This window comes from Alternaria arborescens (genome assembly GCF_004154835.1).
Source record: "Alternaria arborescens strain FERA 675 chromosome Unknown contig_46, whole genome shotgun sequence".
NCBI lineage: Eukaryota > Fungi > Ascomycota > Dothideomycetes > Pleosporales > Pleosporaceae > Alternaria > Alternaria arborescens.
In genome coordinates this window covers 111384-132241 of record NW_021167901.1, presented here as the reverse complement: position 1 = coordinate 132241, position 20858 = coordinate 111384, and the positions used below count along the sequence as shown (strand labels likewise).

General features: G+C 49.6%; 8 protein-coding genes across 8 annotated transcripts; 3 read left to right on the top strand and 5 right to left on the bottom strand.

Annotated features, from left to right (window-relative positions):
• Positions 1–843: 843 nt before the first annotated feature.
• Positions 844–2029, bottom strand: AA0111_g11269 (hypothetical protein; the record flags this gene model as incomplete). Its single annotated transcript, XM_028645114.1, has 3 exons — positions 844–1269; positions 1468–1923; positions 1970–2029. 3 exons carry the CDS (start codon positions 2027–2029, stop codon positions 844–846), a joined length of 942 nt encoding a protein of 313 aa, XP_028501163.1.
• Positions 2030–2385: 356 nt separating this feature from the next.
• On the bottom strand, positions 2386–6537 carry AA0111_g11268 (hypothetical protein; the record flags this gene model as incomplete). The annotated part of the gene is made up of 4 exons (XM_028645113.1): positions 2386–3169; positions 3231–4017; positions 4121–5729; positions 5776–6537. 4 exons carry the CDS (start codon positions 6535–6537, stop codon positions 2386–2388), a joined length of 3942 nt encoding a protein of 1313 aa, XP_028501164.1.
• A 1377-nt stretch (positions 6538–7914) lies between these two features.
• AA0111_g11267 (hypothetical protein) lies at positions 7915–9150 on the bottom strand (the record flags this gene model as incomplete). The annotated part of the gene is made up of 1 exon (XM_028645112.1): positions 7915–9150. The coding sequence occupies one exon, from the start codon at positions 9148–9150 to the stop codon at positions 7915–7917; it is 1236 nt and encodes a 411-aa protein (XP_028501166.1).
• Positions 9151–11092: 1942 nt separating this feature from the next.
• Positions 11093–12355, top strand: AA0111_g11266 (hypothetical protein; the record flags this gene model as incomplete). The annotated part of the gene is made up of 3 exons (XM_028645111.1): positions 11093–11617; positions 11665–12181; positions 12225–12355. The coding sequence occupies 3 exons, from the start codon at positions 11093–11095 to the stop codon at positions 12353–12355; spliced, it is 1173 nt and encodes a 390-aa protein (XP_028501167.1).
• An 814-nt stretch (positions 12356–13169) lies between these two features.
• On the top strand, positions 13170–14018 carry AA0111_g11265 (hypothetical protein; the record flags this gene model as incomplete). Its single annotated transcript, XM_028645110.1, has 1 exon — positions 13170–14018. The coding sequence occupies one exon, from the start codon at positions 13170–13172 to the stop codon at positions 14016–14018; it is 849 nt and encodes a 282-aa protein (XP_028501165.1).
• A 1194-nt stretch (positions 14019–15212) lies between these two features.
• Positions 15213–16387, top strand: AA0111_g11264 (Golgi apparatus membrane protein; the record flags this gene model as incomplete). The annotated part of the gene is made up of 4 exons (XM_028645109.1): positions 15213–15360; positions 15419–15492; positions 15553–15739; positions 15795–16387. The coding sequence occupies 4 exons, from the start codon at positions 15213–15215 to the stop codon at positions 16385–16387; spliced, it is 1002 nt and encodes a 333-aa protein (XP_028501183.1).
• Positions 16388–16545: 158 nt separating this feature from the next.
• On the bottom strand, positions 16546–18126 carry AA0111_g11263 (hypothetical protein; the record flags this gene model as incomplete). Its single annotated transcript, XM_028645108.1, has 3 exons — positions 16546–16711; positions 16767–17915; positions 17969–18126. 3 exons carry the CDS (start codon positions 18124–18126, stop codon positions 16546–16548), a joined length of 1473 nt encoding a protein of 490 aa, XP_028501170.1.
• Positions 18127–19910: 1784 nt separating this feature from the next.
• On the bottom strand, positions 19911–20504 carry AA0111_g11262 (hypothetical protein; the record flags this gene model as incomplete). Its single annotated transcript, XM_028645107.1, has 1 exon — positions 19911–20504. One exon carries the CDS (start codon positions 20502–20504, stop codon positions 19911–19913), a length of 594 nt encoding a protein of 197 aa, XP_028501184.1.
• Between the last annotated feature and the right edge of the window lie 354 nt (positions 20505–20858).

Below are 20858 nucleotides of genomic sequence, written 5' to 3'. Positions count from 1 at the left end.
CGTAGACGACGGAAACCGCGGCATGAACCAACGGGCAGGCCTGAATAGACGCATATGTATGTCAGAACAAGTGGTATAATCCGAAGGGTATTCTTAAATCTGCACGACATGAAGGTCGCTTGCTGTTGGTAGGAAAGTGTCGTATGCCGTGATCCGTGCAGATGTGCTGCATGGTCAGCGTTGAGCGGCACGACTTTGTGTATCTCGAATCTGTAAGGCGAACCACGTTGTGGGTGTGATCGGTGCAGGGGCAGTAAGTTGTGCCGATCTCCTAGGATGCTTGCCAACGATGGCCGAACCAGCATTGGCTGCCAAGCTTTCAGATAAGCTCAGCGGACAGTCTGCGGTCTCGCAAGATGCTGCGGTTCAGGCTGAGCACACCTTTGTATTCGCCAAACGCTATCTGAATTCCGATCGTGCTTACTCTTGCCAAGGAATGCGTATCTTGCTTGCTTGCAGCAGCACGCCAATACCTGCAGTTGGCCTGCGAGTTCTTGAAATGGAAATTTGTGCCAGCGCAAGTGCTGAAACGAACGAACAACGCTTGGCCAGAAGACTACATCCTTCCTGACAGAGATACATGTCTGTTTCCCCATGTGACTGCACGCGCTTACTCATGACGGGTGTTTCGGCGATTATGAACAAGCCGCATCTTGTAGAGGCCTGCATAGTTTCAGCACGTCTGAATCACTTGGTGGATTCACCCCAGCGCACATGTACACGCAGCCCCGATGGACTGCTAGAAGAGGGTTGCCACCGAGCTGGCTAAATTGAGACAAAGACAAATATAAGTTGATAGTCGAAACGAAGGCCGCGCTAGACATTGTCTGGTGCCTCTGATTGCTATCTTCTGGACGGCTCAACGTAGTCACTAGTGCCTTCCTCAAAGTCCTCGTCCGATGAGCTTTCGTCGTCATCTTCGTCGTCCTCAGCTGCCTGATAGTCGTCGTCGTCTAATTCATCATCCTCATCCGGATCAGGGTCAGCTGGGGGTGGACGCCTTGCCCGCAAAGTACGACCGGTCTGACTGGCTTCCACGTTGGCTTTGTTGACCTTCGCTCGCACGCGGCCCTGCCTGCCTCTGCCTTCGAAGTCAAGTTCCCATTCGAGCTCAAGTGCCTGTTGCCTGGTGCCAGCGTTATCGATGATCCAATTATATGGCTGCTTTAGAACGATCTCGGTGCGAATGACGAAGGTTCCCCAGCCCCGAGCTTTGAACTCATAAGGCGGCTTTCGGAGGATGACGTGGTTTCGCCGAAACGTATGGTGCTAGAAATTTGTCAGCGCTACAGTGATAGGTAAAGTGGTCGATGCGCAAGTGTCTCCAAGTCATGTGCCCGTTTGATCTTTCCCGAGATCCTGTCGAACTCCCCTTGGGCTTACTAGACGCTCTGTGCGGGGAGACCTTGGCATCGTGATATTGAATGCCGAGCCTTGTCTTGACTGGAACAGGACTCGGGAACGTACCAAATGGATGTGTACTTCCTTGATCAAGTCCGGTCTCGATGTACGCACAAAAAACGTCCAGTCGTGCTCATTGTCATCGCCGGGGTTCCTGATAGGCCTGTGCTTGTTGCCTATGAGGATCATGACACCCTCAAAGCCATCACGCCCGATGCGCGATCCCCTGTCCTCTTCCTCCTCTACCCGTCTCTCGGCATATGTGATGGGATACTTGTGTTCCAACTGCCTCGCCAGCGCGTTATCCGGGGCCGCAGTGGTGCGAGTCCTGCACATGGGACAGTTTGCTTCAAGGTCATACGTGGGATCATAATTTGGGTCGAAGTCTGCGAGGTTCACGTCCCAGCTTGAATGTTCGATGCGATTTGTATTGGAGGCGTCGGACCACTGTGCCATGCATGACGCACATAGCAGATGGTTGCACTGAGTTTTGACGGGCGTAAAGAGGAGTAGCTGGCAGATCTGTTATCTGTTAGCAGGGGCACGCGTGATTGCGTGATATGCTTACGGGGCAGAGGTCATCGTGTGCGACCTCTTCCGCGTTTGACCGTGTTCCTGTTTCGGCCATGGTGATACTGCAACAGAGAGAAGAGGGAAGAAGAAATCAAGTGATTGTGCCGGAGGCGCAGTCTTTAGCTGCCATCCCTTGATGCGATTGCGGCATGGCTCGCGCGATGTTGTTAGAAGATGCATTGCCGCCATTGGTTGTGACGTCCTCCAGGCATCAGTCCGCACGAGCCCAGGTGGGGCGGAGAGTGGTTCCACGTGATAGCGCGTCGGGACCTGCAGAGACATGCTCGCGCAGCGTGTGCTTCGAAGAAAACTTTCTGCATCAAATAGAATCACACAATGTTTCTCTACTCGGCTACCCTATAATGATGATACGCCGGTTCGAGCAGATCAAGATGAAGCGAGTCTTCCCTCTCACACTATCTTCCCTCTGATACCCTCTCCGTCTAACGAGATGAACTTGCCGAGCATGAACCCAACACCGACCCTTTCGTACACTCTCGAGTCCTCGCTAGTCAGGCCTTGAACGGGCGTGACAAGCAACACGTAATATCTTTTCTCCTTGCCACTTCGTCCCTCTTTACCCTTCGCTACGACAACACATTGCGCCCGCTGGCCATCAGATGCCGTCCGTCTCTCCGTGTCATAGACAATCTTGACTTCAAACTGTTGTCTGCCTGCCACGTCAAAATTACGGATAACGGCTGTGATGGCTACCTCACCATCAGGCCGTGTAATCCGGGTAGTAGATGGAGAACCGCAGGTCCAAGGCGGCTGTAGTTCGTCATATTCCCAGTTCGCAGAATGAAAAGGCGGATCTATGAAATCTATTCCGCCTTTGTAGGCCATCCAAGACCAGCTTGGAACTTTGACGTTGCGAGCAGGCGGGAAATTGATTGGTATTAGGTGCTCGGCATCTCCTTCTTCTTCGCCGCGTTGCCAAAGAAGACTGCGATGAAAGAGGCCGCCATCGTGCTTATCGCCATCATCGAAAATGCCATAATCGCCCTTCGTTCCAAAAGCTTTTTGTAGCCGTTTCTCTAGGCCAGCTATAGCGAACGGTCGATCGTCGTAATGAGTAAAATTGAGACGCGAGTACTGCTTGTAGAGACCCTGAAAGTAGGCTATTTTCCCTGCTCGGTTGGCGCGCATGGCTTTGGTTGGGAATTTAGGGTCGCCGAGGAAGTCAGCCATATTGCTGTAGCAGATAGTGTTAGCAATCTGGCACTTGGAGGGGGGGATTTTGAGCTATCACTTACTTCTGCATCTTGGTCATCGTCTCACACCTGATGCCATCTCCGCACTCAAAGTACATTTGGTTCTCAGTGAAGTATATGGTCCGCCGTGCGAGCGCACGTTCCTGGAGCACCCATCCACGCTTGTTTAGTGCGCCTTCAATTACATCTTTGTTGAAGTTGTCAATTGTTTTGCAGACATAAAACGGTTTCTCATTCCCACGTTGAAACATCACGTAGTCACGTCGCTTCCTCGGACGTAGGAAGCCATCGCGCTGGTTGGTTGCCCGACTTGCAGCGAGAACGCAGTAAGCATCACTGAAAACATTTTCCATCCTCTTTGCCTCTTCGTTGAAGTCGCTATTATCTCCTTGAATGATGGCTAACGAGTCGATCCACAGGTAGCGAATTCCCAGCTTTCGTGTGCAATGTACAGCATCTTGGAAGGTTTCAGGTAGCTCTTCATGAGGTATGCCAACCCTATGAGACGCGATGTTTGCTTGCGACGTGCAAAATGGTGGATACTTTACAGTGTCTCCCCATGGGTGTGAAAGTGCGATGTAGGCTTTGCTCGAGATGGGATCCTCACGGGTATCGATGAGGCGGAGGATGGGATGTTGTAGGGAACCGACGTCAATTAGGCGTGTTGGGACACTTCCTGGCTCACTGTGACAATCTTGATGTTTGACGTTCTGTGGATCATGTGCGTTGCAGTTCTCAAGCCATAGTCTCATAATCTCAAATGAAGTCTCGGTACCTGGTTGAGGTGGCTCAGGAAAGCCCAGCTGGATGGCGGTCGGTGGATTGGACTCTGTGGTTTGTCAGAAACTTTTTGAGAGGTCTCGAACATAAACTTCTCGAGAGGTTTCGAGCGCAGTCTACGCTGCTAAAACAGTGAGGTCTCAAGGACTCACCAAGGCTCCTGAAGATCGACAGCACGGGGAATGGCTCTCCAACAATCAGCAGAGCTGATTGCTTTCGTTCAAAACTAATGCCTTTTCTCTTAGTGCCGTCACTTTTGGCGCTGACATCAATGAGCATGTTGCAGAAGTCGCAGAAGCGCCTTCGATCTTCGAGTTCTGACATCGTATCTTCAAATGCGAAACCCCCAACCCAGAAATCTAAGTTCATGCAGCGATCGCAGAGCTTCTTGGCGGATGCATTATCTATTGCTGGCGAAAATTCCGCAGCGATCCGAGATAACAAAGCTACAGGCAACTTCTCGTCGACGTAGAATTCCCAGTCTCTGAGTGGGGGAAGCCGATAGTCAGACGTTCGTATAGGACGGCCCAGAACGCCGCTAAGCATAGGTACTTGCGTTGGCGTAAACTTTGGAAATACCGGTGCTTCATATCTGTTAGCAGCAGAAGCTGGAGTCAGCATAGTGGTTCTCTTAACGGGCAGCTTCACGCTCGTTCTTAGTTTCCCTGTGGATAAGTATCCTGGTTTGTGTTGTATCTTAGCCAGGATAGTGTCCAGGGATTCACGAAACTGCGCAGCCGTTGCACGATAACGTGTAAAGGTATCATCAACCCCTGGTTGCGCGAAAGACCCACCGCCGTTGATCGCACTTTCCCGAGTTGGTGGCAGAGGGACCACGAGTAGTTTCTCTTGGACCAAATGGAGAAGTTCGGCGATTGCTGTATCTCCAGAACATTCTGGGTCTGTCTCCTGCATTGCCTCGATCCACTTGCGAACGACTCTGTGAACCTCTGGACGAGTTGCTGTTCCCGGAGTCGGCAGTTCGAAATACTGGCAATGATCTTGAGCATCTCCTCTCAACTGACCATAGAAGTTGTTGAGCTCGTCATTTCCATACAGAAGCCATATTATGAACTCGAGGGTAATGCAGCCCATTGACCAGACATCGTAAAGACGCGTCCTTAGCCCATTGAGTTCTCCAAATGCTTCTGGCGCCTCGTACTGCACAGTACCATACCTCGTACTGGTAAGATGCGTCCGATCTTGAGTCACCACAATGTGTTGTTTCGCAAGACCCATATCAGCCAATTTTAAAGTACCTAGCGTCGTTCGGGGATCAATGAATCGAAGAATGTTTTCGGGCTTAAGATCACCATGCCTGATGGACTCAGTATAGATCGGATCAACATCATACGTTTCCTCGTCGTGTTCGTCGTCAAACTGCATCTCAGATATGCCATCTCTTTCATGTTGTGCAGTATTTGAGACACTTTCCACTGACTGACCACTATTGCAGTAATGTAAGCAATGCAGTGCGTCTGCAAGGCCTCTCAGTTGGCCGATGGCTTCATAGATCAGTTCAGCATCTGGTCCCGAACTTCGTCTCGAAGTCTGGACCCAGTAGTCGCGTAAGCTATCGCCATCCGCCCATGGAAACATAAAGTAGCGACTGTCCCCTCTTCTTATCGCAGCAACGCATTTGATGATATGTGGATGCTTCAGCTTGTTGATATTTGCCAAAGCTCTTGCTTCTTTATCCCATGCTTCCTCGGTGCGCTGCCTATCGTTGCCTCGTGTGATCTTGATCTCTTTGATGGCTACCTTTGTAGAGTAAGTATTGGTACTTGTTCGACGAACGTCGACTTACGTGTTGCATGCTGTATCGTCTTTGATGATCTGGATGAACTCGTACTTTATGCACATATCCGAAAGCTCCAACTTTAGGTGTGACATCTTCTTTGGTAAACGGGAAAATGCAATTATTTAACAGATTGTAGCTATATTGATCTGGTGAGAATACTGGTACAAGCAGATGCCACTGCTTGTTATAGAAGTCGTGGATCTTTTGGCTAGTCCAGACCTTTTTGTGGAAGACCTTTTGTGGTGGAGTCGATTGTAGAGGATCGGGAAGGGGCAAGTTCCTGTCATCGAACAAACCAGCTTTGAAGAGTGCCATGGAAAGCAACAGATAATGGGGGTCGGGTTCGCATTGAACGGCTATTGCAAATGTCTTTGAGGCCTTTTCGCAAATCCAGCGTGCGAGGACCTCCCGTGATGCACGGTTGAAGTTTTTCTGACCATCTCGAACTGGCATATCTTCTATTTTTCTCAGCTCTGCCTCAATCGACTCCTTGGTGACTAGTTCCATAAAACGAGTCTCCGGGAGGTAGTCCCTAGGTGGGTTATGGAAATTGCTGGGCACGAACGAGGCTATCAATCTGCTCGCTAACGAGTCGATAATCTCCAACCACTCCGGCTCTGGGACTCTGTAGATTTGCGGTGGCCCAAGGATTCCCAGACATGACTGATCTTCAACTGTGAACAATATTCTTCCTCTCAATCCCTGAGGTAGACGATTTTGTGAAGCTAGATAGTGGGCGGTCTGATGATCTACGCTGTCGAAGATCATAATCCAATCCGTTTTTATCTGCCAAGAGAGATAATAGATAAGCTCTGTACTTGTTTTGATGTTGAAATGAGTATGTGTCCGTTCTACTATGTTATCGTATGCTTGTTCGATGCTCTGCTGGGTTCTTGCGTTTACCCAAAAGATATAAGAATCAGCAGGGTCGAGAATTTCGTGGATGAAACATCTTGCAAGTAGTGAAATACCCGATTTTCTGGGGCCGACAAGGGCAACGCGAGATTGTACGTTGGTATTTGCCTTAACCGTGGGGTATAGCAGCATCTCTTCTATTCGTTCGAGTGTATCTTTGGTGGGTTGGCTGACGAGATTATCAGGCGAAGTTGGTACAAAATCATGTCGTACCAGGGTGTCGGTCCCTAATTCGGCTATGATATCAAGTCAGAAATGGTCGATTGTCTTCAAGCTAAGTTTAAGCGTTGGGGTTAACTCACGTCGATGTACAGACAAATCCAGTTGATGAGAACCAACGGAGTTCACCTCATCCGTCAAAATCTCCACGTCACCGTGATCACATGTAAATATATTGGTATCCATGTGCAAACAATCAGACTGATTCTGCTCACAATACAGATGATCCTGAGGTATACTGGTGATGGCGTCCAGAACGCCTTTTAGTCGACTTGCTCGAGATTTCCATAGTTCAATTTGTGTAGTATTGAGAGAATGAGGTTGTTGGACAAGATCTGGTGGTCGTCGTTCCTGATCTGGAGCAAGCAAAGGCCATGCTTGCTCCATCACGGTTTGTAACTGTGTGACGGTAACTTCAACCTCAAAATCACGAAGAGGTTGAACCGAATTACGATCAATGAGCGTGGTGTGGGATAATAGACCAGATGTTTGCGAAGTCAATCTTGTAGTCTTGCTGGTATCCCATGGCGTTTCAGGCAAAGAAAGAAGGCTAAACTCATGTAGATGTCCGAGGATATGATCATCGATCTTAAAGTCCATGGCTTCCGTGTCTGCCTCTAGCTCATGGCATAGAGGACATGACAAGGCCTGGAACATCTGCTGCCTATTCAGTTCAGCTAGAGCTGCTATATTCGTCGTCGCTAGCGTCTTCTGGTGCTCTTTCATGAAATGTATTTCCCAGTCTCTGGCAGACTCGAAGACTTGGGATTGATGTTTTGCAGGATCGTTGGATTTCGACCATGCTGGAGCACAGTAGTCACAAATCCAACGTGAGACAGAGTGACTGTCAAACATATGTGCCAATAGGGAATCTGCAGTTCGATACATCTCGTCCGGAATATCGCATGAATCGATAATACAGGTATACGGTATGATATCACGGACCAGGTGCGCCCTGTGAAGTCAGTCACTCACGTCAACCTCAAAGAGAAAGGATGAATAGGGTCTTACTTACTTCCACATGCCTTCGTTTTTGTCGTTCGTAATATTCGGGGGAAGCTGCTCGTGGCAGTATGGACAGAGCCTAAGTTCGTCGCTTTGAAACTTTGGAAATGGTGGGTATGCTTGCGAAGAACCTATTCGTGTCATTTTCGTGGCGGCAGACTTCGCTCCAGGTTTCAGGATGTGGTCGATATTCAGCGACGAGCCCGGCTCGGTGGCAGTTTTTGCAACATGAGAAACTTTAGAATGATTCGAAGCCTCTTGAGATGAGCGAGAAGCAACATCTTGTGGTATGTTTGGTTCAGAACTTGGCTCCATATCCGAGTCAGGGGTAAACACCGGTTCCTCCAGATTGACCATCGGTGTGGCCGGAACCTCTACTTTCGGGATGGGATGCACAGGCCTTTCAGCCTTGAAAGTATCAAATCTGTGGCGACGTAGCATATTAGCACGGACAAGCCGCTGCTGGACTGGATTTAGTCTTTCTGCATTTGAATAATGCGTCGCCATCTTGACGGCAGACATATTTCTAGAACTCTCTTGGCCCGTTATACCACCATGGCTTCGTAGTATTATGGTAGTGAGAAACGCGCGGAAAACCTGGTAGTCTCCATCATGGCAGCCATTATCAATATCCTCAAATCTGGTCCGATTGCCAGACTTCCTGATCGCAAGTGTTATTCTTATCAGCTGATCGAGTATTGTGTTGATATTAAAGATGTGTTCAAACAAGACAGAGTTCGGGTTGATGGACTCGGTTTCAGAACTCATGCCACTAGACTCCCTGGACATGACTTCCCATGAATCGGGACTTTGGCGACCTTCATATTGATCTTGATCGTTGGATTTGACTTCAGTTTTTGTCGTATTAGCGTCAGACAATGGAGCTGTTGTATCATCATTAGCACTTGGATATGAGTGAGGACGGTTTCGGAGTTGGGTCTCACCACTATTAACCTGCTGACAGTCTACGAGGATGCCACAGAGCCCTCGAAGCAGATCATAAATGTCATCTCGCACGCCTTTCCACTTCTCATTTCTCAGACGATACTTGAGCGAGGACTTGTCGGAATCCGAAGCCCGAATTCCATTGGACCAGAGATTGAAGTCCCCGTGCGCTGATCGAAACCAGGTCTGTCGACCCAGATCTGGCGTTGCCGCCATTTTTGCGAATTCTGATTGGCATTCTCTGACGATGAATGGTATTTCTTTGATGGGAGGCGCCTCCACGGCGACTTCATGCATGTTTATGAGTCCCGAGGTCCTGGCGATGCCAACACACGGTCGCGATGGACGGCCTGATGGAGAGCGATAACACAGGTGTGCACACTGTAGCTGATGGGTACCCAGGTACTGCTCCGAACTTCTGGGGAGCTCGCAACTCTTACGCCGTGTGTGGTACCCAGGTAGTCTTTGGAATCTTTAGCAACAACTTTATCCTCCAATACCATGAGTGATATACACCTGGACAGTATCGAGGCTCAGGGCTCATTGGGGACGTCTTGTGACATCCATGGATGCATAGCGGGGTAAAGATGCCACGTGCGAGATGACTTTGGGACACCCGAAACGTTCCCAACATCAAGTCTAACGACAGTACGTGTCAATCAACATCGTTCTTAAGAAGCACAAAGTGCATACGTCCCTTATCCACCAGACACCTACTTACTGGGGAGCGGAAGAATGGTTACATCCAGTCCTGCTAGCAGGGATCGCAGGACACCCCTCAGACAGTCCGTAGCTAGCCCAGGTCACGAACTGTCCATGGACAAGGACGCCCTTGTCGATTTTGCGATTGAAGCTGTCACAGAGCTTCAATATCAGTCCAACCAGCTTTTTCAACAGCCTAAGAGCGATGTGTTCTTCCTCACACTCAAGACGCATTTAACGCATGTACAAGGTCGCCTTGAAAAGCGCGCTTCTTGTCACATCAAAAGAGTGATCGCTCTCCTGGAAGCTCTTGAAAGACTTGCAAAGGTGAGCCTCACGATGAGAGCATCTATCTCTGTGTTATCCAGATATTGAGTCTGATGACCCAATTCTCTCTGAATAGTGGCCAGACCGTTTCGATGTCCCACCAGACGCATACAAGCGAACCTCATATCCTAGGCTCCATGTCCTTTTGACAGGGAAGGCAGCTAGTGCCCGTGGCTGCATCAGAAAACTGGCAGATCCAAACAACCGAAAAGCTGCCGAGGACCGGAAAAGGTTTCAGAAAACCTTTCGCTACTTTGCCAATGTTGAAAGGGTACAACGCGGTCCCAGCCAATCGGAGATCACGGCATCCTCGGCAGCACGAGATGGCAAAGTTGGTGCGACTGAACATCTACAAAAGCTGTACACAATACTGTGCAGAATTTGCCAGTGCCCCCTTTCTGTCGCCAATAGCAGGTTTAAGACAAATCTCGCGCTTGATTTGATTACTCAGACCAATGGGGCAGATGAGGACCTCACAATTGAGATGTTCATCCTACATCAGCACACAGTGGATCCACAAGAATATAATGTGTGGAAAGAGGTTTGCTTAAAGATTTTCCACGAGAGGTATGTTGTCCAAATCCCCTTGAGGTAGACTTTAGCTAACTCTTTGCGCATGACGGTCACAGAGGGAGGGTTTGCATTCTGGTTAAAAGGCAATCTGGAATAGCTTGTTGCTATGTTACTCCAGGAGACTGGCAGAGCTATACCATAGGCCTTCGTATGTACCAAGCAAGTGCCATTGCCATAATGCTATGCCCCCCTGTCGACCTGATGCGCCATAAGATCTTTCGACAAGGAACCAACATCAACTCCAAAAAGCACCCGTTTCGAACCAGAAGGACAAACTGTATCCGATTTCTGTGCTCTCATCCGCCGAACAAGTTTGGAACGTTTGCAACTGAGTGCATCCAGCAGTGGCTTGTACGACCATGGGAGAGAACTGCCGATCCTCGGAAAGAGGTTTGCGCTTCATTCACCCAGTGTTTCTCTGGCAGACATTCTCGGTTCCGTCGAACTTCAGGACCGCGATCGCAGGCTTCTACTATCTTATTTATTGTCCAAGGCGGTTTGGCAGTTCTACCACTCCGAGCTGGTGCCCGAACATTGGACCAAGCATGCGGTTCAGTTCATGAGACAAGAGAAAGATTTGTTGGACAACAGGCCGTTTCTCTCCGCTGAATTAGAAGCTCTCGTTTCTTCTAGAAGAATGGCCGACCTCGCAAGTCCGCCACGGAGCACACATAAATTTCCCAAAATCTTGGCTTTGGGGGTACTACTACTTGAGATCGAGCTAGGCCAAGGCATTGAGACTCATATTCCAGCAATACATAGAGACGCGAACGGCAAACCAAAAGATAACGCAATCCATCTGACAGCAGGCGAAATCATCAAATCAAGTGTGTGGGTAAGACGTCTCGAGAAACGCAAGACCCTCAAATTTGTTAGCGACGCTATCAACACATGTGTGGGCCCAGAGACTGCTCATCTCGGTACAGATCCTGCTCAAGTACAGGAAAAGCTCTATAGCTGTGTTGTAGCTAAGTTCTATAGCGTGTTGGAAATTATGTATGGTGATCCCAGAAAGATCGATCTTGAACCGATGCGACATGCGCCGTGTCCCCAGTCTGTTCCGGTAAGGATATTACCAGCGCAGCCTCCAACAATGCCACGTATACAAGGCACAACCGATGCATCTCCTACTGATGCGGCACTGCTGTCATCGAATTCAGCTGTAAGTTTGGGTCTCTTCCCTCGTTCGCAATGCTAACGCATTTGAAGTTGTTAGATAGCTCCTCATGGTTGGATAAATTCGATCATTGTATCAGGTCTCTGGAGAGATCTGCGCAAGGCGAAAATCAACGTAATATTATCAAGATCGCTATACTCGATACTGGGTGCAACACGGATGACGACTTTTTCTCCGATCTTGGCATGCATTACCTCAATGGCCTCCAAGGATCCGGCAGATGGTATGACTGTGTCGCTGGAAGTTATAAGCCGATAGACCAGGATCCAAAAAAACATGGAACCGCCTTGACGGCTCTGTTACTTCGACTGGTTCCAAAGGCACTAGTATACGTGATCAGAGTTGCGAAAGACGCAGAGCATCTTGCACAAGCAGATGAAAACATAGCGAAGGCAAGGATAATCCCAAGCAAGTCAAGTGACCCATTGCTGACAATGCCTGGGCAGGCAGTACGATATGCGCATAGCCAAGGTGTTGAAATCGTATCGATGTCTTTCGGCTTCGATCGTACACTTGAGCTATCTAAGAAAGCTATCGAACAGACCAGCAGTATGTTGTTCTTCGCCGCTGCTAACAATGATGGCCTCAACAGCCCTGAACTATTTCCAGCCAACCACGAGCTTGTCATTCCCGTTCGAGGTACAAGCTATAAAGGATCTTTCGAAGACTTGTTCAACCCAGTCACTCCTGGACACAAGCCAGGATGTCGTTACGGCACTTTAGCAACTGACGTACCTTGTGGTGGACCTGACGACAGCAGACTCATCAAGTCCGGTTGCTCTGTCGCAACTCCGATTGTCGCCGCCATTGCAGCCACCATTATCATGTTTGTGGATTGGGACAGTTCGCTTCAGGTTTATCGATCTAGCGTACGAACACGACTCGGAGTACAAAGTGTGTTTCGCGAGATGACTAAAGACCAGCTGGTTTCAGAGAGGCGGTACTTAGCGCCCTGGCAGCTTTGCGATAACACAAGTCTGCATGCACGTGAGAGAATTAAAAATGCACTTGCATGGTCATAAAAAGAGCATAAGGTTCTGCTATGAAGGTACAAAAGACGTGTAGTGAGAGGATCGAACCTTGGAAATCTAAAGCGGCGTTCAGACAGCGGATGTATTCCGTACGGTCCGGAGGGAGTTTTTGGTCACGTAAATGTCGCTATATTAAGGTTAAACAGCGCGCGAACACTGCGTTAGCTTATTAACACTGTATAGACACTCTGCTAACATCACTACAACACTATGTTAGGTGCAATATAGCGACATCTACGTGACTAAAGCCCCCCTCCGCGCGCTATGGTTCCGTTCCTTTAAAACAAACCTAGAAGCTGGGAGCTGAAGATACCCCGCGACAAGAATAGCGCTGAGCTCGCTTGTGGGTGACGCGGCTTGCATATTACAGCTTCATAATCTTTAGTCGCGCCGGTGAGCTTGCAGCTAGCGAGGACGTGGCTGCATCCCATACTATAAGACTGAACTCAGCCGAGAGCGATGTGGAATTTGGAATATATACGGATCCTCTCTCTCGAACGATAGCCATGAGCAACGTTCAAAACCCCACGTACTTTCTAGCCCCCAACTGGAGCTTCCGCCCAGGTGGGAAAATCGCGATTGGTAACATCATCAAAAACCCGCTAAAACCGCACATGGTTCTCACAAGGCCGGAATCGACAAAGCCGCCTATTGCAACTGATACGATAACCGAAAGGAACTGGCGTCTATCTGTCGAGACCGCTACAAGCTTGAGCCTTAACCTCTGGGGCACTTTTCTCCAGATCTTCCGCTTAGGACTCTCCACCAATCATGAGCGTACCAAGAATTCGAACTTTACGATGACGTCTCTTGACACAATAACCATGTCGGAAGATCTTCCGATAGACGAACTCAAGGCTCGCTGCAATGACCAACCAGTAAAAAAGTACATGCGTCTGGATAGCGTATATTGCAATCCGGTCTACATGATCACCGGTATCAAGGTTGCTAAAGACTTCAAACTAGAAGGCGAAAAGAGTTCCACAAACGCTATTGAAGGGGAGGCAGGTGGCCAGGTTAGCCCAGACGTGAGTCTGGGTGGCGGGGCGGGCATTTCCAAGACAACGCGGGTGATGGATGGGTTCGAGGCGGAGGGTGATGTGATATTTGCGTACCAGTTGATAAAGATAAAGCCGAAGGGATGGAGCAAGGACAAAGACTTTCAGACAAGCGAATATGAGCATCGCCAGGCTTTCCTCGAAGGTGGAAAGAGTAACGCAGATCAGGTCGCGGATGAAGTTGAAGGCGAGATTGAAGCTGTTGAGCGCAACGACTTTGAATGTCTTTTCGATGCGCAAGTTGTTGACATTGGCGGAGTCATGGTAGGATACGAGGGTCCGAAGGTTGCAGAATGATACTGGCCGACCTGAGATGGCGTTGCGTTAGGTGCAACATTGGTCGATAATACTCAACCAATTTATTGCTTTTGTTTGCATGGTTACATTAGTAGCAAATGGCGATGAATCGCTCGCTGTTTGTCGGAATCCGCGCACAGAGCTCTTCTGTGAATCACCCACAGTGTTCCTCTTCTTCATAGTTATGATTATCAGAAACCGGATTTAACACTCCACCATCGCTCTTATAGTGGAACACGGCGTACTGTTGCGTGTTGGTGCATCGATGGCCGCATCGGCCGATGGAGAACTTTGAGCCATGCAAGATCGAGCGGATCGTCCTGCACAGTAAATTCCCGCGAACGAGTTTGGCGTCTGGAATTACGAGCTGCGACTGCGACCATCATCCAGGATGAAAAGAATATAGATGCTGTTTGTGGCTGCATTTATTGTATTCTGTATGCCCTTGAGCCCGATGGTATATGTGTTTCCACGGCGTCATAACGCATCAATTCACTGTCCTCACGTTACTTAGCGGTCAACCACGTTGGATCGTATAATGATCAGCAGCGCTACCTAAATATAATCTCCGTTGCCTTCCATCTGAGCTGATATCGGACGAACACGGGGAAGGGCAGATGATGGCTGAGGCGCATGCATGCACCGCCCACTTTATACGGGAAGCCAGCTCAAGGAACCCGCCATCCTGAGATCTGCCGAGCGCTTCGGGTATCGGACTTCCAACGGCGACGCATGAAGACGATTCCAAGGCCTTGAAATCTCGCGTGCAGATCCATGGCAAACGATGCGCAAACAGGGCGAAACTGGTGGATGGTTTTAAAACTCGCACCAGTGCAAGCGCCGATCTCCCGCGCCAGTGTCTCACATAGCAACGTCGCGGCGCGTCGCCATTGGCCCACGCTCAATTACGCGGATGTGGCTATGCCGGTTTCAAGGCGCGAAGCTTGATACATCAGTCCCCTATCCACCTTCAGCTGCGCGCCACCAACACCACGCACCGCCAACCTACTTTTGCCCAGCGTTCCTTCTCACAACTTGCGTCCCTTACGTCGTTGAGCGATTGCGATAACGGATCCTCACGACTTTCACGTTCGTTTTGTGCATTGACCCCGGGAGCGCAGTCACCCCCGAACCTGGTTTCTTAACACGGCAAATCCTCCGCGGGAGCAGGGCAGTACACTCGTAGGATCCGCCATGTGGTTCCGCAAACGCGAAAACGACATCGAAATGTCGGGTATGATGGATGGCGCGCCTAAGAAAAAGAAGCCTCAAGGTCCCCCGGAAGAAACAGAATACCAGAAATTCGATTGGAAAAGATTCTTCCTCGCCCCCAAGTACATCCGTAAGAGCGCAAGCCGCCCCTATGACAACAGAGCTTTCATGTCTGACTCAGCATCCAGCATGGCACATACTGTTCATCGTCATTGGCATCTTGACTGTCATCATCACGATCAAACATGACGCCGTTGTTGAGGTAAGTTTACGCTGTCTTGCTTTGGTGTCGACGAACACGTGGCTAACGGTGTCTGTGCAGAAATTACGGCCGTGGTCCGAGAAAGTGCGAGACTTGCCAGCAGGATGGCTGATTCCTATTGCTATCCTGATTGTCATTTCTTTCCCTCCTTTGTTCGGTCATGAGATTATCGCGCTGTTGTGTGGTGTTGTCTATGGCCTATGGATTGGATTCGCGATTGTTGCAGCAGGCACATTCATCGGCGAAGGCAAGCCTCACCAAATCCACAATTCCGTATGCATTCATACTAACATCCACCTCAGTTGGCACATGGTACGCCTTCAAATACTCCTTCCGCTCCAAGGCTCTGAAATTGGAGCGCACGAACTTGAATTATGGCGCTATGGCACGTCTAACACGTGACGGCGGTTTCTTCATCGTGCTTGTCATTCGTCTCTCCGCCATCCCAGCGCATTTCTCCACCGCTGTTTTCTCAACCTGCGACGTCAAGTTCTGGCATTTCGTCGTCGCTACTTTCCTCTCTCTGCCCAAACAGATCTTCCTCGTTTACCTAGGTGTGTTGCTCCTACAAGAGAGCAACGACGACGTGATCAAGACGGTCATGTTCGGCGCTATTTTTATCATCACTATTGCCATGGGTGTCTGGATTTACATGAAGATGCGCACAGTGAAGAGCACACTTTTGGAGGAGCAAGAGTTACGAAGGGTAAAGAAGGCGGAGGCTGTGGAGCTGGTGCCGAATGTCGAACGGGCGTTTGATACGCGGTACGATGAGGGGCCTGTGGCATGGTCCACTATGCAACCAACTCAGGTCAGCAGGCCGATGGAGAGAAGATACGATGAGGAGCCTCCGGAGTGGGCTATGGCACCTACGCAGCCGACCAGGATGGTTTGAGTGTAGGTTTTGGTTTGGTGTTATTTAGACTACTATATTCTTAATGGCATAATGATGTTATGACCCGCATGGGACTGGTACCCACATGATACTCCAGGTCAGGCTTGAGCTAGCAGCCGCCTGAAGTATAAATAGCACCTCCGATAACTAACCCCACTCTAAGTAGTGTATCGAAACCACGGCACATTATCGGCAAGCTCTCGCTCCAGCAACTTCTGCTCTTCGGTCAACTCCTGAGTCCCGCCTTCGAGCGCAATCTTGTCGCGTCTCGCGTTCTCCAATCGACACCATGTTGACATGAAAAATGTCAGGAAAAAAGCCATACTACAATGCGTCAGCACACCAACTTTAGATCGATCCAGTCGTGTCGATGACTTACCTGACAAATCCGATCAGAATACTGTGTCCAATAATAAACCTTGGTCCATCACGCGACAGGTAGACATAACTCGCTATGATACCTCCACAGTTACCTCCCATTACCTGCATGGCAATGCCTGTCCCACGCTTCAAACTACCTCCAATATTTCCGCTGTTCCACGCCATACCCAGTGGAATCTGGGGATAGATCCCAATAGCCGCAAGCACCGTTCCGGCATATTGGACACTGGGCTTGCCAGTTGCGGCAAGCATGGCGAATCCTGCGATAGCCACAAGTTGGAACCCCATTAAGAAGATGCCACGTTTCTTCACGCGATCAGCGTACCAGCTCGCGACAATGGTGAAGAAACATGCGCAGACATAAGGTGGGACGGACATGAGCTGTGCGTCGTTGGCAGTATAACCCATGTTTTTGATGATCGTGGGGAGGAAGAGGGCGAAGGAATAGATGGGACAAAATCCCGCCATGCATATAAGCATGAAGATGTAAATTTTCCAGTCGGTAATGGCCTGGTAGACATACTTCATATCGAAGTCATTGGAAAGATGACCGTGGTCTTGTTGCAGGCGGCGTTCGACCTCTGTGCGCTCTTTCGGAGTGAGGAAGCGGGCCGTTGCCGGGTAGTCGTATATGCACCAGTATGCTGTCATTGACACGAGAATGCTGAGCAGGCCCTCCAAGATGAATATCCAAGCCCAAGCCGCTTTGCCTCCAACGCCAGACATTTCTGCGATACCGCGGGCTAGCACTCCACCGAAGGCTCCGGCGAGCGTTGCGGCTGAGAAGAAGAGAGCCATGCGAAAGCCACACTCGCCTCGGACATACCACTGCGAAATATAGTAGTTCACGCCTGGAAACAGCCCACCCTCAAATACTCCCAGAAAGACTCGGGTAGCCATCAATCCGGAATAATTCTTCACAAAGCCCTGACAGATCATTGCCAGTGACCAGAAGAACATGATGAACGTCAACCAAATCGACGGTCGTGTACGCTTCATCATGATATTCGACGGTATCTCAGCAGCAATATAGAACGGGAATAGAACAGCGAGACAGTCATTGTACTGTAGGCCGTGCAGCTTCAAATCCTGTTCGAGATGGTCGAGTCGAGCGTTGCCAATGTTGGTGCGGTCTAGGAAGCACAGACTGCAACTCTGTCAGTGATGGATCTTCAGTAGATGATGGAATGGGAAACTGACAGGTAGATGAGCGACATGAACGGTATGAGATGCCAGTCGAGTTTACGAAGAAGCTTCTTCGTAGCGACAACATCATAACCCTGCGGCTCGACATCTTCAATCGAGACGTCGGATGAGATGGGAGCGACAGTAGTTTGATCGACAGTTTTCTCTGCCATTGTAGATTGTAGACCGATGCGCTGAACCGGAGGGGATAAATGCTTTACACGATCATCTTTTATATACGTGTACTTCCCGCATTCCATGCTGACAACTACTTCGCAGAAGTAGTGAAAGAGCCTTCTACCATATCTGTGCAGTCCCGAGGTTCCAGACTGCCACGCTCAGCCATCGGTGCATCGGGGCTGTCTTACAAAAGTCATGCATCTTTCTTCTTTCGTGCCCATGTTCCGAGACCGATAGCATGGTGTAACACTAGCAGAGATTCCAGTGGTTGCAGAGCATGCATTAGCTGGTGAGATAAAGGTAGTCAGGACTTGGCTACAGCAGCCAAGGGCCGTGCCGTAGACTTGTCCTCCGGAGGCTTGTGAGTGGTAGAGGAGGACGAAGCTTGAATGGCTATGTGGGGAAGCTTATGTATGCGGGCTGACATGCATGCAGAACCTTGGCGCTGATAATCAAAACGAGTTGCCTAGTTGTAGTATTCCAAGGCGTTATCTGAGGCGACGCAAACTTAATCTCCAGCGGTAGATTGATAGCCTCACGATGTGGCGTTGCTTGTCTAAGGCTTGCGATATCTGAAGGCTGTTTTCCCGTCCTTCCACTGGTTGAATGAATCTGTAGACACGGCGATCAAGCCTTGTCCAGAACATCAGGCTGCAAGTCTAGCTTGTGGTGCTGGGGTTGTCAAGTATTTTCTTTTTCGCTTTCGCGTAGCGCCATTCCACACCTGCTCAGCCTCGCGAGGCACTCAATACAATGCGGAGATGAGACCTTCTTCTCCCACAATCGTGGGCAAATCGCGGAGTCTTTTGGATCGTCTAGAAACTGCTTTTCTCCCTCACTAGGTAGAAACAGGTGGAAACGGCAAGGCAGAAGCAATGTCTCCGATAGTGGTGGATGGCATTGATAAGCATAATGAAAGAGGATGCACATGATGCACAGTTGAACACTTCTCAGGTAGTCGGGGATGGTCTTTTAATACTCGATGGAGACAATGGACCCTGAAGTGAGGGTGAGATCTGTGCGATGATGACACAGGAATGTTTTGGCGGAAACCGATCGCTTCAAGCATGGTGATTGCCATGACCTCTCAAGCATTCAGCTTTCATGTACCTTTGTTGCGACTGGAATGTGATCTCCTCAAGATCTTCAAGCACTCATGCGCATTGCCTCAGAAGGGTCTCGATGTTTGCCTTCCTCGTTCATTCATCAAAGCTAACGCAGCCCTGGAATACAAGGGTACCGAAATCTGGAAATACCAGGCGTCTAATTGGCCACGGAGTAAAATGCCATTCACGTTCCAGTAGAGCCGAGTGCAATCGATAGTTTCGAACAATCGCACGTCGTACGTTGTGCAAACACTACGCATCTTCACCCTAATAGTGTGCGTTTGCTGCTGAGAACGTTGGCAAACCTTCAGGAAAAAGCGCTCCGTTCATGAAATATCAGGAGCACACTCGTGGAACAATGCTCGTAATCAGCAGGCATGCCCTATAATTCCTTTCCTGTATGAGCAAATAAAATCGATTTCTAGTTTTGTTGACTGGTACAGTGGGCGAAAATCCAGGATTTTAGTGGATGATGATGTATTGAAGAGATGTCTGCGACTAGTGCGTCAAGTCTGTAGCGTAGCGACTGCCTATGGCATTTGCGATGGCCATACAAGCGCTTCGTGGTACAATTCGTTCGCTTTTAATTTGGGACCATACCATACACCTTGATGATGCTGGGAGATGACAAAGATCTCAAGCAGTGGAAGAGCAAGGCTCGCAATCAGTAGCTAATACCTCGGCCGTCGTCGACGCACTGTGTAATAATCTTCAAAATCGCTCTCGTCTTCCTCTCCTTCTTCATAATCTTCATCATCCTCGTCATCGTACTCCTCGTAGCGATCGTTATAATTATGCATCCAGTCTGGCCTAGGTCGAGCTTCGTATGGTGACCGCCCAAGCTGTCTAATGCCTACACTCCTCCGTCTCGGGTGGTTATATATTGTGGAGGAGCCGTAATCGCTCTCATCATCCTCATCGTCGCTAAAGAAGCTTGTCGGGGAGGGAACACGACGGCCTTGAGGCCATGATGGCTGGTCGTTCTGTCGATGGCGGCTGGTAAATATTGGGTGTGATTGGGGTGATTGGCCGAGGCCGAATGGCGAAGACTGACCATAGCCCATCCGCAAGTCTCCTAAGAAAGGAGGCTGACTTGAAAACCCTGTGCTTCTGCGTCTGCCCCCACTCACTCTTGTGCCCAGTCTCATGCCTGACCCCACACCAAAGCCCATTCTAAAGCCCATAACACCCGTGCCGCCTAACCTACTACCACCCATGTTCACACCCAGAGGTGATGGGACACCGAACTGCGGGTGGCTTCCCATCATGGGATTCGGCCTGACATGATCCAAAAAGGGTGGTTGAGACCTTCCTATGCCCCCAGGCGACGAATGATGGTTATGCAGCCTGTACATGTATGCTTGTCTTTGGAGTTCGATAAACATTCTCCTTTGATCCCTAGTGTCTCGTGCAAAACCGTCGCTATCGCCACCATAGGATTCGTCGTAGCATCGGTTCGGACGGAAACCGCAAGTGGGGAAGCTCATCAAACGCGCCATCGCAAACTCAGGCCCCGTTGGTCACAAAGTAGGAAGACAATCTTGGGCGATGAATAGAATTGTTGTGGGCAACCGAGGTATAGTAATATGGTGTAAATTATTTGGTGCCCTTTGTGTTAC